The 17,834-nt window shown below is 35.3% G+C and overlaps 1 protein-coding gene across 1 annotated transcript in view; it reads left to right on the top strand.

Annotated features, from left to right (window-relative positions):
- DNAH12 (dynein axonemal heavy chain 12) overlaps positions 1–17,834 on the top strand; it is a 222,311-nt gene that overhangs the window by 115,499 nt on the left and 88,978 nt on the right. The window contains exons 29-35 of the mRNA XM_007451772.1: positions 773–882; positions 3,466–3,649; positions 3,782–3,922; positions 7,296–7,379; positions 7,925–8,113; positions 15,763–15,882; positions 17,217–17,414. Of these exons, the coding sequence (XP_007451834.1) occupies positions 773–882; positions 3,466–3,649; positions 3,782–3,922; positions 7,296–7,379; positions 7,925–8,113; positions 15,763–15,882; positions 17,217–17,414 (1,026 nt within the window). The remainder of the gene's footprint in view (positions 1–772; positions 883–3,465; positions 3,650–3,781; positions 3,923–7,295; positions 7,380–7,924; positions 8,114–15,762; positions 15,883–17,216; positions 17,415–17,834) is intronic.

Here is a 17,834-nt window from a genome sequence, read left to right as displayed (position 1 = left end):
GGATCTTCCCGGACCGGGGCACGAACCCGTGTCCCCTGCATCGGCAGGCGGACTCTCAACCACTGCGCCACCAGGGAAGCCCTAAGCCTTTGATTTCTTATGTCACTTCAGACTCAGCAAAAGCATAGGCCATGGAAAAACCAGCTTTGCATTTGAGGCTCCTCCAGTTTTATGAGGCTCACATAAGTCCACATGACCATTAAAATATCTGTTATTTTCTCCTTACTTTAGCAAAGTCCCTCTGCCTATAGCAGGCTCAATCCAATGCCCACCTATGTCTATACTTGCTCCCAGAGGTAAAATTAGCTGTTGATCTGTGTTCACCTAGGAAAGGCTCATCCCTTTCTGAAGTTTAATTCCTTTAGACTTATTTGCATCCAAAGTGCTCCTGTATCTTTAAAAGTTTTATAATTTTTTAACCTCTGCTTATTTCTCTTTACTATAGTGTGAAGGATTGTTTGGCATGTCCTTCTATATCCTAACCAAAAGTGAAATTCTGGAAAAACTATTAAGAGGAGTTGTTTTCATGCAGTGTACACCCAATGCTATGGTGCCATGATCATTGATAACTTATAATGGGGAATACTAATATTTTTAAAGTATTTTAATTTTATTTGTTCCTCCTTTTAATTAAAAAATAAAGTTTCAAAAAATAATTTATAAATATAAGATACAATTTTCTTATTTCTAAATGAAAAGTCTACATTTATAAGACATGAATGACATGATTTATAATACGATTTTGTAGAAATGCATTCCATTTTTCTTTTAGGAATTTTTGGAATGTGCTCATGAAGCCTGCAAAGTACATAACCTTCAGCCTGTTAAATTTTTTCTTGAAAAAATGATTCAGACATATGAGATGATGATTGTTAGACATGGGTAAGATTATAGATTATAGATAGTGTGCCATAGTTAGATGTTGTTTTTTAAGTTAAACTATTAACACAACTAAAATTTGTGAACTAAAAGACTCAGCAAACTTTGTATGCGAGGTAGGCTAGGGAACAACGCCCCCCACCCCCATCTCCATTCCAGTAGCTTAAAAACAAAGGTTTATTTCTCTCTCATTTTACCTATCCAAAAAGGAGTGGTAAGGAGCACTCATTCAGTGATGAAGCACTAATGACCACCACAATTTGCCCTTTTGATCATCAAATATGTTATTTGCTCTACTTCATGCACGTAGAACACACTTTTCCTTTCCCAGGGAGACAACCTAAAAGATCTGATCAATCAATGAACCAGACTCAAAGTATAGGATCTCTAGGTGATGCATGATAGTTTGTGTATCAGATTTGGAAGCTATTCTTGCTCCAAAGACCTAAGACTACAAAGACAAGTTATCTGCCCTGCATACATCCAGTACTATAATAGTGGGTTTACCAGAGCAGGATTATCAGAGCAAATACTCCCATGTAGAAACTGAAGAATGGGAGACAAAGCCAACCCTTGTCAGTAGCAGTTCTGAAACCCAGCTGTGCGTGTGGGAGCCCAGTTCCAGAGATAGATTGTGAAACTACTGGAGGTTAAACTTCAGGACCTCTTATTTGTAGAGGCCCCTCCAGGGAGTCATAGTCATTTTATATATAATTTATTGGAAAGGGTGTCATTAAAGTGGTGGTGGACATTTTTGTATTTGTAATTACATATATTTTTTTTTCCTTAGAGAGCTTTCCCCACCAATTGTATAAACTGAAATCCCCATAAAACCTGGATCTATTTCTGCTTAATTTTGCTCCCTGAGAGAGTCTTTCCAGTAACCTCTGCTCTGTGGACTTTGGTTCAACCTTTTGAGAGGTCTTTCTATCTCCATTTTCTTCCCTGGTCACATGTGAGGTGGACAGTAGAGAAAATATCCTTGGGAGCTGAGAAATGTTTTCAGCCCACTTACTGCCTATAGATAGTTGAAGTCTCAAAGGTCATGATATTTTTAAAGGCAAAATTAAAAAAAACCCCAAACCTTTGTATTATATAAATTTTCAAACATATATAATAATAGAGGGAATTAGTACAGTCAACCCTCATGCATTCAGTACCTAAGAGTCTTCTTTACATCTTAAACATTCACATGTGTTTTAGCCTAGACTCATGGTTTATTTGTCAGTAAACTCTCTCAAAAACTATTTAATAAGTTTTTTTCTTTTTGATTCCAGGTAGTTCCATGTGCCAGTAGCCACAACTATAGTCCTTATTAAGTCATACCTTTCTAAACTTCCTTGTAGTATCCTTGAACATATTAGGCTTATTGTTTTGATGCTTGATACTAGGCTGAGTTGATCTTTGTTGTTCAAAGATTTTCTCAATTTATGTTTTACCAATTGCAGGTGAGAATAAATTACCTCATTCAATCCCTAGTCTCTGAAAAATTACCTCATTCAATCCCTCAAGTCTCTGAATTTCTCAACTCCCTCTACTTTCATTCCTGCTTGCAAACTGACCATATTTTCTTAAGCTTATTTCTTTTTGTAGTTCCTTGTTAAATACAGCCATCAGCTGCCAATATATACTAATAATATTCTGTTCACTATCCTTTTCCCCTAAAACTACAATTTCATTAGATATATTATCTATCTTCCAGGTTATCTCAGGGGTAAATTTACCAAATGTTTGATCATTGCATAATATTAATTGCCAGTCCTTTAGCCGCCACCCACAACCTAGCCTCTAAGCCAGTGCCACTTATTTTAGTCTTTTTTATTATGGCAAGAATACCTTTTGCCCTTCTAGTTACCAATTTCTATCAATAAGGATGGGCTAGGTTATTCCATAGAAACAATCAGCGCCCAAATCTTAGTGACTTCAAAACAAATATGTATTTCTCATTTGTACTGTTTCCATTATAGTTTAACAGGGAGGTTCTGCTCATCATAATCCCTCAGGTCCCAGGCTGTTGGAGCAGCCACCATCTCAGCATTGTGGGTCCCACGTGTGCTAGAGGGAAAGGAGAGCTCTGTAAGGTCCCTCACTGGCAATTATCTATCCCCTAAGAAGTAACACTCATCATTTCCATTCATTACTCCTAAATTACCTAGTATTCATTCCCACAAGAGAGTGAGGAATCCTATGCGCCAGGAGAGAGGAGATTCAGAAATATTTGTCAAGGAGCACTATAGCAAGTGAAATCTTGAGGAAAAGTGAATCGTCTCCTCTCCTCTGCTTAGGAAACCCCAAGTCATTAAAAGAATTTTTTTGAGTATGCAGTTACTAAGTTTCCATTTTCAGTTGGAAATTTTTTATTCTCTTGTAGATAATGGTATTAATGTCAAGAATTTGATTTAGAGATCAATCAATTAAGAAGTTAAATGTATTTCCCTTATATCTGAGAAAAATTAATATAATTTCAAAAATTATATGTAGTAATTATCATAGGGTAAAATTTCATATACCTATATATAGGGAAATAATTTAATTTACCATTATTTTTCAGAATCTTATTGTATAATGACTTCTTTTCCTTAATAGTTTTATGTTAGTAGGAGAGCCTTTTGCTGCTAAAACAAAAGTTCTGCATATGCTGGCTGATACTCTAACTCTTATGAATGAACGTGGCTATGGAGAGGAAGAAAAGGTCATTTATAGGACTGTAAACCCCAAATCCATTACTATGGGCCAACTTTTTGGACAATTTGACCCTGTGTCCCATGAGGTAATCTATAGTGTAAACATTCTCCACTCTCATTGACAATGCACATTAAGCCAAGAAATTTGAAATGTTTTTGTATTATCACTTTATAGTTTTTTAAGGACACTTTCCAACTCTTCCTTTTTTCCTCCTCAGTGGACTGATGGTATTGTGGCTAACACTTTTAGAGAATTTGCCTTATCAGAAACACCTGACCGGAAATGGGTTGTATTTGATGGTCCCATTGACACTTTGTGGATAGAGAGCATGAACACAGTATTGGATGATAATAAAAAGGTAAATCATCATGATTAAAAGCAAAACAGATGCACAATATGAATATACTTAACACTACTGAACTGTAAAGTTAAAAGTGGTTAATATGGTAAATTTATTTATTTATTTTTTACCACAATTAAAAAAAGCAAAGCAGATGCAGATAGGCTTAAACAATGTTATGTGTTCAACAACTAATCATCTCAGACTATATATTTAAAATAAGGGATGCAGCAAATTGAATACGTTTATAAATTATCTTTTCAATGAAAACTGTGCTGTAGTAAATTCTTTGCTTAATTTTTTAATTAGAATGCAAGTATATTAAAATTACTGTATTAGCAGGAAGGCATAGTAATGTAATGGGTGGCAATAAGTTAAGCGACTATAGTGTTAAGGTTTCTTATAGAACTTTAATATTTTAGAAGAAAATAAAAAGCCCTCATTCTTTTTTGAAAACATCAGTTGCTTCAGTGCTTATATGTGGTACTTTACCTTAAACCTATGAGATATACAAAAAAAGAGAAAATGGAAGTCTTCTAGTATTTATTTTAATTGAGAGATAACATAAGTATAAAATGTGCACAAACTTTAAATTTAGATTCTAAGATTTTTTTACATATGTGTACACTCACATAGCCATCACCTAAATAAAAGTGCATAAAATTTATTGCGCTCTACAAAGTTCACTCATGTCCTTACCCAATCAGTATACCCTCCCCAAGGGGCAATCACTATTCTGACTTCTACTGTGATAAACTAGTTTTGCCAGTTCTTGAACGTCATATAAATAGAATCATATTCTTTAGTGTTTTCTTTCATTTGGTCAGTATAGTGCCCTGTGATATTTGTATCGTAGATCCATTTTATTTATTTATTATTCTTTTTGTGTCTGCATTAGTATTCTGCTGTGTTAGTATATCAATTTATTTTTTTGCTTTTATGAAATAATTATAATACTAAATAAGCAAAGTAATTTAATTAGCATTCAAACATATACTCCAGTACTTTATCATAGGTGGTTAGTCATTTGTTCATATTCTTTCATTCATTCAGTCAGTCATATTGATTGAACTAAGGGGGAAAGTAAACAGAGGAGAAATAGTGATTTCTATTCACTAGAGAGGGGTTAATCAGTCCAGTCAAGTCTAAGGATTCAGAGCCAAATGGAAGGATTGTTTCATATTGGATGAGAGGAGAGCAGGAAAGGTGAATGTATGGCTTTGATAGTGGAAATTTGAAGGCAAATCCTTTTGATGATTTATTTTTTCTTTGTGCAGTGGCAGGCCCTGGTTCTTTGTATACTCAAGGAGAAAGGGGAAGATTTAAATTAGCCATCATGGAAAATGGGAAAGACAGCTGCCTGGGAAAACATAGAAGCATATCTGAGTGTTATAGAGAACCTGATGGAGTTAAAGACCATGAGTTATAAACTATAGTGCCAAGGTCTGCCTTTGTGAGATTTTCTCTACCAATTTAAGCACCTTGGATGTGGGTGTAGGTAATGTTGCCAGACGGGAAATACAGAAAGACTTTAAAGATATTGGCATGAGAACGATAGAAGTGCTGGACCATAGAACAGAAGCTACCTAAAGAAAGAAGTAAAAACAACAGGGATATGAAAATCTCTATGAAAATGAAGAGCAAATATAGTAGGAGTCAATGAGTGAGAGAGCTGGATGGAGCAGAGACTTGAATGCTCAGAACTGTGTAGTGTTCCAGGAGAGAAGGTCCCAGGTATATAAGGTGGATGGCTGGAGTGGAGTAGGGGAGAACTAAGTGAAGACAAGGTAGTTAAATTCCGGAGGCGGGGGACGGGGGTGCTGTAATGAGATGTTTCCCCTTATGAACATTGGATCAGGTCAGAGTTATAATAGAGAGAAAGAGACTGAGCCAGACACCAAAGGCTTTAGCCAAGCAGGGGTTGTCAAAGGAGCAAGGGCTGTAATAGAGGATGGAATAGAAGTAGTTGGGAAATAGCATGGGGGAGCGAGGAGAATGTTGACTCCCCCTCCCAAATTTGTAGCAAAAAGGAGAATGTTTGCTGAAACAGCCTGGTAGAAACTTAAAAGTATTCTAGACAAGCATTGTCCAACAGAACTTTCTGTAGTGATGGACATATCTGCACTGTCCAATAAGGTAGCTACTAGTCACATGCAGCTATTGAGCATTTAAAATGTGGCTAAGTGCAATAGAAGAACTGAATTTTAAATTTTATCTAATTAAAATGAAAGATAAATAGCCACATATGATTACTGACTGTCTTATTGGACAATCCAGCACTAGACCGTTCATTCATTTTACAGATAAGAAACAGATCCAGAAATGTTAAATGCTGCATTGTTGACGAACTAGATAGGGGCAAAATTGGGATTAGAGTAATGAATCAGAGATGAAGCACTGAAAAATAAATGTAGAGGAAGAATTTTAAAGACTTAATAATGCAATTTATTTGGGGTATCAACAGTTTATAATTATTACAAACATTATTAAAAGTTAATGATAATTCCAAAGGTGGAAGCCAAGGAGATTGAGAGGATACAATGGCTTTAATAATAATGGACAAGATAGGAATTTGGCAGGAAGGACACAGTTGATAAATTCAGTTTTTCACATATTTGATTAAAGAGGAATGTTTTAGATTAAGAGAGACCAGGAAGACATGGCAAGCCCAATGCATAGTCCTTGATTGAATTTTGGTTTGAATCAATCAGTTGAAAAGACATTTCTTGTACAACTGAGAATATTTGAGTATTGGCTGAGTATTAGATGATATTAAGGAATTATTGGTAATTTTGTTAGATGTGGTAATGTTATTGTGGTTAAATAGAAAAGTCCTTATTTTTAAAGATGAATATTGACATATTTGGATGTGAAATGCCATGATGTTTGTAATGATCTTTAAAATACTTTTTAAAAAGACTAAGTAAATATGGCAAAATGTTAACATAGGTTAAATCTACGAGATGGGTATGTGAGTGTTCATAGTATTCTCTATTTTTTCTATTTCTCTTTTTTTTTATTAATAAAAAAGGTCTTATGACAACTTTATAAAATCAGGAGTATTTCATGTAATTTTTTAGTAACAAAAGCTGACGTTTGTATAGGATTTTATATTTTTTTCAATCTATCATGTAGTTCCACTCTCCCTTAATTCTATGAGAGGAAAATTATCCCTTTTTATAGATGAAGAGACTGAGAGTCAGAGATATTATATATTTGCTTACATAGTAAGTAATTGACAGAACTAGACCTAGAATTAAGATTTTTCTGGCTTCCATTCTAATACTTATTCCATTATATCATAGGAGATACTTTAATAAATAGAATAAATTTTTACCTGAGAAGGTTGAGATTTTTTAAAAATAAACATTTAAAAAATTATTGCCTTCAGCTCTGCCTTATGAGTGGAGAAATCATTCAAATGTCCCCTCAAATGAGTCTCATCTTTGAAGCAATGGACCTTTCCCAGGCCTCAGTAAGTTCATAATTTAATATAACAGTAGTTTTTGTTTGTTCATTGATTCATTTGTTCACTTTGTCAATAAGTACTTTTTATTATGTGTCAGAAAGTGAGTTAGGCACAAGGAATACAAAGATGAATAAGACACAGTGTATGCTCATTTAGGGAGGATGAGAACCATGCTAATAAATATATATATATCCTAGTACAGAGCTACATGTTAAGTGCTCTAAGAATATGGAGGGGGCGAGCACCCAAGAGAGGAATGGGTAGAGGAGGACGACAATGGAAAATGTTTGAGTGTTTGATCTGGTTTTGAGGGGTAAGACTTCTCCACAGAGACTGGTTGGGGCTGGGCATTCCAAATCATGACAAGATAACTTATAGAGACGTGGAGCCATGCCATATCTGGGGAACTGTAACTGCAAATGGTTTCATCTAGTGTATGTGAATGCTGTAGAGGAAGATAGGAGCCAGATCATGAAGGACCTTATAAGTCATGCAAAGAATTAGTTAATAACTACCAGATTAGAAAAGGAAAACTTGTCTTTTTTCTATAGCCTGCCACTGTAAGCCGCTGTGGCATGATTTATTTGGAGCCCTCACAGTTGGGATGGGAACCACTTGTGTCTTCTTGGTTGAATTCACTGAAAGGACCTCTACAGGAACCAGATCATCAAGCTCTTCTGAGAGGACTTTTTGACTGGTTAATACAGCCCACTTTAAGTCTTCGTAAGAAAAAATGCAAGGTAACACTATAATTCTCCTATACACTCAAATTTCTTTACTTTCCATTCAGTTTGACTAAGTCTAAAGTCAGAATGGTAGGATAAATAACTAAAATCAGTTTCTCCTTAGACATGTAGTATCCACTTTTTAAAAAAATTGAAATATTTATTATGACAATCCATGATTCACATGCAGTTGTAAGAAATAATACAGAGAGATCCCACATACACTTCACCTAATGTCTCCCCATGGTAACATTTTGCATGACTGTATTATAATATCACAACAAGGATATTGACATTGATAATATCTATTGATCTTATCTACATTTCCCGAGTTATACTTCTGCTTGGTGTGTGTGTGTGTGTGTGTGTGTGTGTGTGTGTGTGTGTATGTGTGTGCATGCATTTAATTTTTTTAATTTTAAAAATAAAAGTTATAATACTTAAAGTGTACATGTTGGTTTGATATACATATATGTAGTGAAATGATTACCACAGTCAAGCTAATTAACATATCTCCTCAAATAGTTAACATACTTTTGTGTGTGTGTGTGATGAGAGTACCTGAAATCTACTCTCTTAGCAAATTTCCAGTACTGATACTGTATCAGTAGTATTAACTAAAGTCATCATGTTGTACATTAGATCTCTAGACTTATTCATCCTGCATAGATGTAACTTTGTACTATTTGCCCAGTATCTCCCCATTTCTCTCACCTCCCCACCACTGGTAACCTGTTTTACTCTCTGCTTCTTTTTATGTGTTGAACTTTTAGATTTTGCATACAAGTGAGATCATGCAGTTTTTTCCTTTCTATGTCTGGCTTATTTCACTTAGCATAAAGTCCTCAAGTTTTGTTTATGTTGTTGAAAATGGCAGGATTTTCTTTTTTAAGAATGAATATTATTCCATTATATATATACCACAATATCTTTATCCATTCATCCACCAGGGGACACTTAGGTGTTTCCATATCTAGGCTATTGTGAATAATGCTTCAATGAACATGGGAGCACAGATATCTCTTTGAGGTACTTATTTCATTTCTCTTGGGTGCTGTATCTAGAGGAGGCATTGCTGGATCATATGGTAGTTCTATTTTTAGTTTTTTGAGGATCCTCCACACTGTTTTCCATAATGGCTGGACCAATTTACACTCCCACCACCAGTGCATGAGGGTTCTCTTTTCTCCACATTCTCACCAACACTTGTTATCTTTTATCTTTTTGATAATACCCATCCTAACAGGTGTGAGGTGATATTTCATTGTGGTTTTGATTTGCATTTCCTTGATGATTAGTGAGGCTGAGTGGCTTTTCATATATGTGTTGGCCATTTGTATGTTGTCTCCGGAAAAAAATGTCTATTCAGGTCCTATGCCTACTTAAAAAATTGGGTTGTTTGTGTTTTTGCTGTTGAGTTGTATGAGTTCCTTATATATTTAGGATATTAATTACTTATTATATATATGATTTGCACATATTTTTCTCCCATTCAGTAGGTTGCCTTTTCATTTTTTGATGGTTTCCTTTGCTGTGCAGAAAAGCTTATTAGTTTGATGTAGTCCCACTTGTTTATTTTTGTATTTTTGCCTGAGCTTTTGATGTCATATCCAAAAAAATCATTGCCAAGCCAATGTCAAGGAGCTTCCCCACCCCCACCTCCATGTTTTCTTCTAGGAATTTTACGGTTTCAGGTTTTACATTTAAGTCTAATCCATCTCAAGCTGATTTTTATGTCTAGTGCAAGGTAAGGGTCCCATTTCATTCATTTACATGTGGACATCCAGTTTTTTCAACACCAGTTATTAAGGAGACTATCCTTTCCTCATTGTATTTTCTTGGCACCATTGCCAAAGATCAGCTGACCATATATGGTTGGGTTTATTTCTACTCTGTTCCACTGGTTTATATGTCCATTTTTATGCCTCTACCAGCTTTGTAATATAATTTGAAATCAGGAAGTGTGATGTCTCCAACTTTACTCTTCTCTCTTAAGATTACTTTGGCTATTTGAGGTCTTTTGTGGTTCCATACAAATTTTAGAATTGGGTTTTCTATTTTTGTAAAAAATGTCATTGGAATATTGATAGTGATTGCATTGAATCTGTAGTTCACTCGGGTAGGATGGACATTCTTCCAATCCTTGAGCACAGAATATCTTTCCATTTATTTGTGTCTTCGGTTTCTTTCATTATTACTGTTTTATAGTTTTCGGTGTACAGATATTCCACTTCCTTGGTTAAATTTATTCTTAAGTATTTTATTCTTTTTGATGCTATCATAAATGGGATTGTTTTCTTGATTTCCTTTCTAAATAGGTCATTGTTGATGAAAAGAAATGCAACTGATTTTTGTGAGTTGGTTTTGTATCCTGCAGCTTTATTGAATTTATTAGTTCTAAAATGTTGTGTCCCTCTTCCCTCCCATCTCCATGGAGTCTTTAGGGTTTCTACAAATAGGATTATGTCATCTGCAAAGAGAGATAAATTTACTTCTTCTTTTCTGATTGGCATGTCTTTTATTTCTTGTTCTTGTCTCATTGTGCTAGTACTTCTGGCACTGTATTGAATAAAAGTGGCGAGAGGGGGCATCCTTGCCTTGTGCCAGATCTTAGAGGAAAAGCTTTCAGTTTTACCCAATTATGATTTTAACTCTGGGATTTTCATAAGTGGCCTTTATTTTGTTTCAGGGATTTTTATCATGAATGGATATTGAACTTTGGCAAATGTTTTTTTCTGAATCTCTTCAGATGATTATGTGGTTTTATGTTTCATTCTGTTAATGAAATGTGTTGCATCACATTGATTGATTTGCATATGTTAAACCAACCTTGGATCCCAGGGATAAATCCCACTTGGTTATGGTGTATTCTCTTTTTGATGAGTTGTTGAATTCAGTTTGCTAGTATTTTGTTGGGGATTTTTGCATCTACATTCATCAGAGATACTGACCTATAGTTTTTTGTTTTTTTGTTTTTTTCTTGTGGTGGCTTTCTCTGGCTGCTGGCTTTAGAGAATGAGTTCAGAAGTATTCCGTCTACTTCTATTTTTTGAAGAGTTTGAGAAGGATTTTTATTAATTCTTCTTTGAATGTTCGGTAGAATTGTGAAGCTGTGAAGTCATCTGGCCCCGGGAATTTTTGTTGGGAAGTATTTGATTACGACTTCAATCTCCTTATCTGTTATTGGTCTATTCAGGCTTTCTGTTTCTTCTCTATTCAGTTGTGGTAGGTTGTATGTTTCTAGGAATTTATCCATTTCTTCTAGATTATCCAAACTTTTTGCATATAATTGTTCATAATAGTTCCTTATTATTTCTTTTTATTTCTGAGTCATCCATTGCAATGTCTCCTCTTTCATATCTGATTTTATTTATTTGAGTCTTCTCTCTTTTTTCTTGGTTAGTCTAGCTAAGGGTTTGTTTATTTAGTATATTTTTTTAAGAAACCAACTCTTAGTTTTGTTGATGTTTTTTCTCTTGTTTTTCTAGTCTCTATTTGATTTATTCCTACTCTGATCTTTATTATTTCCTTCCTTCTGCCAACTGTGAAATTAGTTTGCTCTTATTTTTCTAGTTCTTTGAGGTGTAAAATTAGGTTGTTTATTTGAGATCATTTTTCTTTTTTAATGAAAGTGTTCATTGCTATAAACTTCCTCTTAGTACTGCTTTTGGTGTACCTCATAAGTTTTGGTATATATTGTTTCCATTTTCATTTGTCTCAGGATATTTTTTGATTTCCTCTTTGACCCAGTGGTTGTACAAGAGTATGTTATTTAGTTTCCACATATTTGTGAATTTTCTCTTTTTTTTTTTTCTGATTTCTAGTTTTAATCATTGTGGTCAGAAAAGATACTTGGTATAATTTCAATCTTCTTAAGTTTCTTAAGAGTTGTTTTGTGATCTAACATGGGGTCTATCCTAAAGAATATTCTTTGTGCACTGGAAAAGCATGTATATTCTTCTGCTCTTGGGTGAAAAGTTGTGTATATATCTGTTAAGTATATTTGGTCTATGGTGTTCAAGTTCACTGTTTCTTTACTGATTTTCTGTCTGGATATTCTATCCCTTATTGAAAATGGGATATTGAAGTCTCCTAATATTATTGTATTGTTATCAGTCTCTCCTTTCATATCAGTTAGTATTTGTTTTATATACTTAGGTGCTCTGATGTTGGGTGCATATGTATTTACAGTTGCTTTATCTTCCTATTCAATTGATCATTTTATCATTATGTAACAATAACCTTCTTTGTCTCTAGAGATAGTTTTTGACTTAAAGTCTTTTGTATTATTTAAGCATAGCCATTTCTGCTTTCCTTTGGTTACGGTTTGCATGGAATATCTTTTTCCATCCCTTCATATTCAGCCTATGTGTGTCCTTGAATCTAAAGTGAGTTTCTTATAGACACCATACAGTTGGATCTTTGTTTTTTTTAATCTATTCAGCTGCTCTGTATCTTTTTACTGGGGAGTTTAACCTATTTACATTTAAACTATCTATTGATAGGAAAGAATTTACTATTGCTATTTTAAAAACTATTTTCTGTTTATCTTGTAGTTCTTTTGTCCCTCTTTTCTCTCTTCCTGTCTTCCTTTGTGTTTTATTTTGTTCTGTATTGATAGGATTTGATTCCTCTTTTTCTTTTGTGTAACTTCTATAAGTATTTTCTTTGTTGTTACCAAGGAGCTTACATATATTATCTTAAAACAGGGTACTTTAAGCTGATAACAACTTAATTCATTTACATGTAAGAACTCTCCACTTTTATCCCTCCTTTCCCCACATTGTAGGCTACTGATGTCACAATTAACATTTATTTATAATATGTATCCATTAACATAATTTAGTTATAGCTGTTTTTAATACTTTTGTCCTTTAGCTTTTATAGTTGAATTAAAAGTGATTTACACAGCACCATTATAGCAATATCCACCTTTGGTTTTTATTTTATTTTATTTAGTTAGTTATTTTTGTCTGTGTTGGGTCTTCATTGCTGTTTGCGGGCTTTCTCTAGTTGCGGTGAGTGGGGACTACTCTTTGTTGTGGTGCACGGGCTTCCCATTGCGGTCGCTTCTCTTGTTGCGGAGCACGGGCTCTAGGCGCATGGGCTTCAGTAGTTGTGGCACATGGGCTCAGTAGTTGTGGCTTGTGGGCTCTAGAGCACGGGCTCAGTAGTTGTGGCTTGTGGGCTCTAGAGCACAGGCTCAGTAGTTGTGGCACATGGGCTTAGTTGCTCTGCGGCATGTGGGATCTTCCCAGACCAGGGCTCAAACCCATGTCCCCTTCGTTGGCAGGTGGATTCTTAACCACTGCGCCACCAGGGAAGTCCCCACCACCCTGTGGTTTTATATTGCTGAAGTTACATCCGAATAACCCAGAGGTAAAATTTATTCCAGCTATAATCTTTGGATTAAAACTATCGTGACTAAAGATTTAAAAATTCCATACTTTAAAATTATTTTAGGGAATTCCCTGGCAGTCTGGTGGCTAGGACTTGGCGCTTTCACTGCCAGGGCCTGGCTTCAATCCCTGGTCAGGGAACTAAGATTCCACAAGCCAAGTGCCCCCCAGCCAAAAAAATAAATAAATAATAAAAGGATTTTAAATAAGTACCTTTAAAAACTCACATATACATGTAGTATTTTGTGAGAAAACTTTACATATTGTGTTAGTTTCATGGGGCTGTTGTAACAAATTACTACACACTTGGTGACTTAAAGCAACAGAAATTTATTCTGTCACAGTTCTGGGGCCAGAAGTCTGAAATCAAGGTGTTGGCCAGAATGTGCTTCCTCTGGTAGCACTAAGGGAGACTCTTTCCTTATCTCTTCCAGCTTCTTTTGGCTCCAGCCGTTTTTTGACTTGTGCCTGCATAACTCTAGTCTTTTTCTTCATGTTCACATGGTCTTCTACTCTGTGTGTCTCTCCACTATGTGACTTTTATAAGGATTTATGACTTTGAATTTAGGGCCCACCAGATAATCCAGAATGATCTCCTCATCTTGAGACTTTAACTTAATTACATTTTCAAAGACCCTTTTTCCAAATAAGATCACCTTTGTGGCTTCCTGGGATTGGGATGTGGGTATATCTTTTTGGGGACCACCACATAATAGAGAAGGGAAAAGAGTATTCAGTAGATTTTCATCCTTAAATGCTATTTTGGAGATAGGAAAAATACGCTGCCTAAAATCAAAGAAGACAATTTCACTTTATAAAGATTCTGTACAACGTCTCATTTTTAGAAAAAATATACAAATAATCATTTTTCAGTTTAAAAAATTTTAAAGCTAATACTATACGTTGTAAAAAATACAAAATAGGGGCCTCCCTGGTGGCGCAATGGTTGAGAGTCCGCCTGCCGATGCAGGGGACGTGGGTTCCTGCCCCGGTCCGGGAGGATCCCACATGCTGCAGAGCGGCTGGGCCCGTGGGCCATGGCCGCTGGGCCTGCGCGTCCGGAACCTGTGCTCCGCAGCAGTGAGAGGCCTGCATACCGCAAAAAAATAAATATATAAAATAAAATAAACTTCATCTTTCTGATAATGAGTGATAGATTTTCTTTTCATAATTCATTCCCATATTTTCCATAGCCAGTTAGTCCCCAGCATCTGTTGGTTTTTCCCTCATTGCTAACTTTCGTATCTGTCTTCTCCTCTCCATCGCAGTTCCTCTGACCACCCCTCTTCATCCTGTCATAATAGCTTCAGTTCTGACCTTCATCATTTCCTACCTGAATCAATACAATAGAGCTACTCTGGTCCAGCCTACATCCTGCTACCAGAATGAGGATTCCAAAACACAAATTCATTCCATTTACTCCCCTACTTAAAACCCTCCATTGGAACCCTCTTCGTCTTAGCATGACATCCTTAACATAGCCTATAAAGCCTTTCAGGATCTGACCCCTGTCTGCTTCTCAGGTTTTATTTCTTGCCATTCCTCTCTCACACCCTCTTTTCACATCCTACAGAATCCCTTTAATACTCTGTGTCCACTCACATCTCCATGTCTGTATATATGTTGTTTCCCCTGCCTTGAACATTATTCCCTGCTGCACCTGGTTAACTCACACTTTCCTTCCAAATTCATCTCAGCTATTCCTTCATCTGGGAAATCTTCCTTGATTATTCCTCTCCTATTTCCCTCCTTGTCTTCCTACCTGGGTCTGGGCTAATTGTTTATCCCAAGTATTCTAGTAGCCTCCCACTACCTTGGGACTTACTCTGTCATGTCATTATTATACCATATTATTTGAGTCTATTTAGTTTCATTATCACTTCTTTTCAGAGATCATGTGTTTTATTTTCATCTCCTAGCTTGGTATATAGGTATACTGTGTTTTTGATAAATGTTTATTGAATAAACAGATGAATAAATGGGTGTTATAAACTTCATTTCTACTATCTCTAGAGCATTGTTTATTCTCTTACTAGTTTTCATTTCTCAAAGAATTCAGAATAAGAATATGTTTTGCACAACTGTGTAATGTAATATGCTAGACTAAAAAATTTGAGAGATTTTTATCATGCCTACAATTTAAATTCCTTAAGTTTAAATTTTATAAAGACCTTAGGAAAACTCCATTTTTTAAGTGAAATGTTTATTTTCTTTTATTATGTAAATAAGATGAAAGTAAAGTATCTTATTCTTTTCACTTTGAAGGAACTGATTCCTACAAGCGATAGCAATGTAGTTGTATCTCTCACACGCCTCTTTGAAGTACTACTCTGTAACGTGGTAGAAAACGATCCTACCAGCAGGCACATTCGTGTTTGGATTATGGTTGGTTTTATACTTATTGTGTTTTTTAATTATGGAATTAAATATGCCTCTGGCAAATGATACTTGTGTTGAGAAAGACATTACAAGACCTAGAGCTGTTTTTTGGTGAGCACCAAAAGAAAACCTGAAGACATTAAAGTTGCCCTGACCTGGTATTCTGATTTAAAAAATGATTTAGAGAAAGTAAAATATGTCAGAATGAATCAAGACACCCTATTACTTACGAAAGATCATAATTTGATAAACACTTAATAAGGTGACAATATTAAACCAATATGGACTTTAGGTGAATTGATCTTGTCTAAATGTTAAGCTAGAGTGTAGGCTACAACAAACTGGCTACAAAAGACTAGGAGCAGGCATCCAACCAGCTGGGTGGAGCATTGCAGGCAGAATTCATAGAGGATATATGTAGGAAGGAGTCAGTGGTCCAGGTTAGTTAATGTCTAGAGATCAGAGAATGGCAGAGAATAAGGCTCTCAGGGAGCCAAAGGAAAGAGGTGTTCTGTACTCTTCCCTGGTCTATGCTACTTTCCTATCCACCACCTTATTCTCAAATGCCTCGATCTCCTCTTTCAATCTATCTTCTATTCTACTCTGTGGTAATAGCAGTTCCCTCCCATGGTTTTCCCTTCACTTTGTTGCCACAGAAAATTTTCTCTTAAAATATTTTTGATAGATTTTTCTAACTAGATAAGGCATATACCTAGAGCAAAATTCAAAAGACAAAAGTAAGTTTTCCACCCATACCAGTCCCCCAGCCACCCTCAAGGCAACCACTATTACCAGTGCCTCATGTAGCCTGCTAGAGCTATTTGATGCATATCCTCTTCTGTATGTATACATATTTTATACATGTTAGCATACTATACATACTGATTTGCATCTTTTCTCACAATATATTTTGGAGATCTTTCCATATCAGTATTGGGTTACCTTTTTTTTTTTTTTTTAAATAGCTACATGTATTCCAGTGTATGTAGCATATTCCAATTAAGCTGACTTCTATTGAAGAACATTTGGGTTGCTTCAGATATTTTGCTACCACAAACAGTGTTGCAGTAAATATTCTTGTACATATATCGTTTTGTCCAGTGAGAATATATTTGAAGATAAACTCCTAAAAGAGAAATTCCTAGGTCATTTGGCATGAGAATTTTAATTTAGATACATAGTGCCAGAGGAATGATTTGTTACGTGACTTAGATGTGCTCCATTCTACCTTACTTGTAAATCTGACCTTTTCCAAGTAGATTAATCAGAACTTAATATACTATATTTTAGTTAATCTGTTAAAAATTTCTTTTAAATAGTTTAAATTAATTTTTCTTTTTAACCAACAGGCTTGCTTTATATTTTCTTTGATTTGGTCCATTGGAGGAAGTTGTGATACAGATGGTCGCATTGTTTTTGACATTTACATACGATTAGTCATATTGGGAAAAGATGAAAGCAACCCAATACCTGACTCTGTGGGTAAATGGGAATGCCACTTTGATGAAAAAGGCCTAGTCTATGACTACATGTATGAGGTATGATATAAAATGCTTGTTATGATAAGCTGTAAAACACAAAGTCTTAGATCAGCAGTCAAAAGTGGGTTCCCATCCTAGAGTTACTTTGACTCCTGTGGTTAGCATTTTAGTCCCTTCTCTTCAGTTTCTCCTCCTATAACTTGTGGACAGTATAGATAAACTTATTTTGAGAATATTTTATAATTTCAGATTTAAATTAAATCTATTTTCTCCAATTTAAAAAAGAATTCACAAGAAGACTCTTTTAAACAGTAAGCATTTGCATAATTATTTGATTCATGCAAATTTTACTTCACAGAGCTATAAGATCTGGATAGAGACTTATTACAATCTTACCTAAACCTAGAAACACAACTGACTAGCACATCCAGGACTTGTACCCAGCTCTCCTGATTGCCAGTGCAGAAATCTTTCCCT

This window comes from Lipotes vexillifer, unplaced genomic scaffold (genome assembly GCF_000442215.2).
Source record: "Lipotes vexillifer unplaced genomic scaffold, Lipotes_vexillifer_v1.1 scaffold521, whole genome shotgun sequence".
Classification (NCBI taxonomy): domain Eukaryota; kingdom Metazoa; phylum Chordata; class Mammalia; order Artiodactyla; family Lipotidae; genus Lipotes; species Lipotes vexillifer.
The sequence above is the reverse complement of the archived record's forward strand: the minus strand, read 5'-3'. Positions and strand labels throughout refer to the sequence as shown.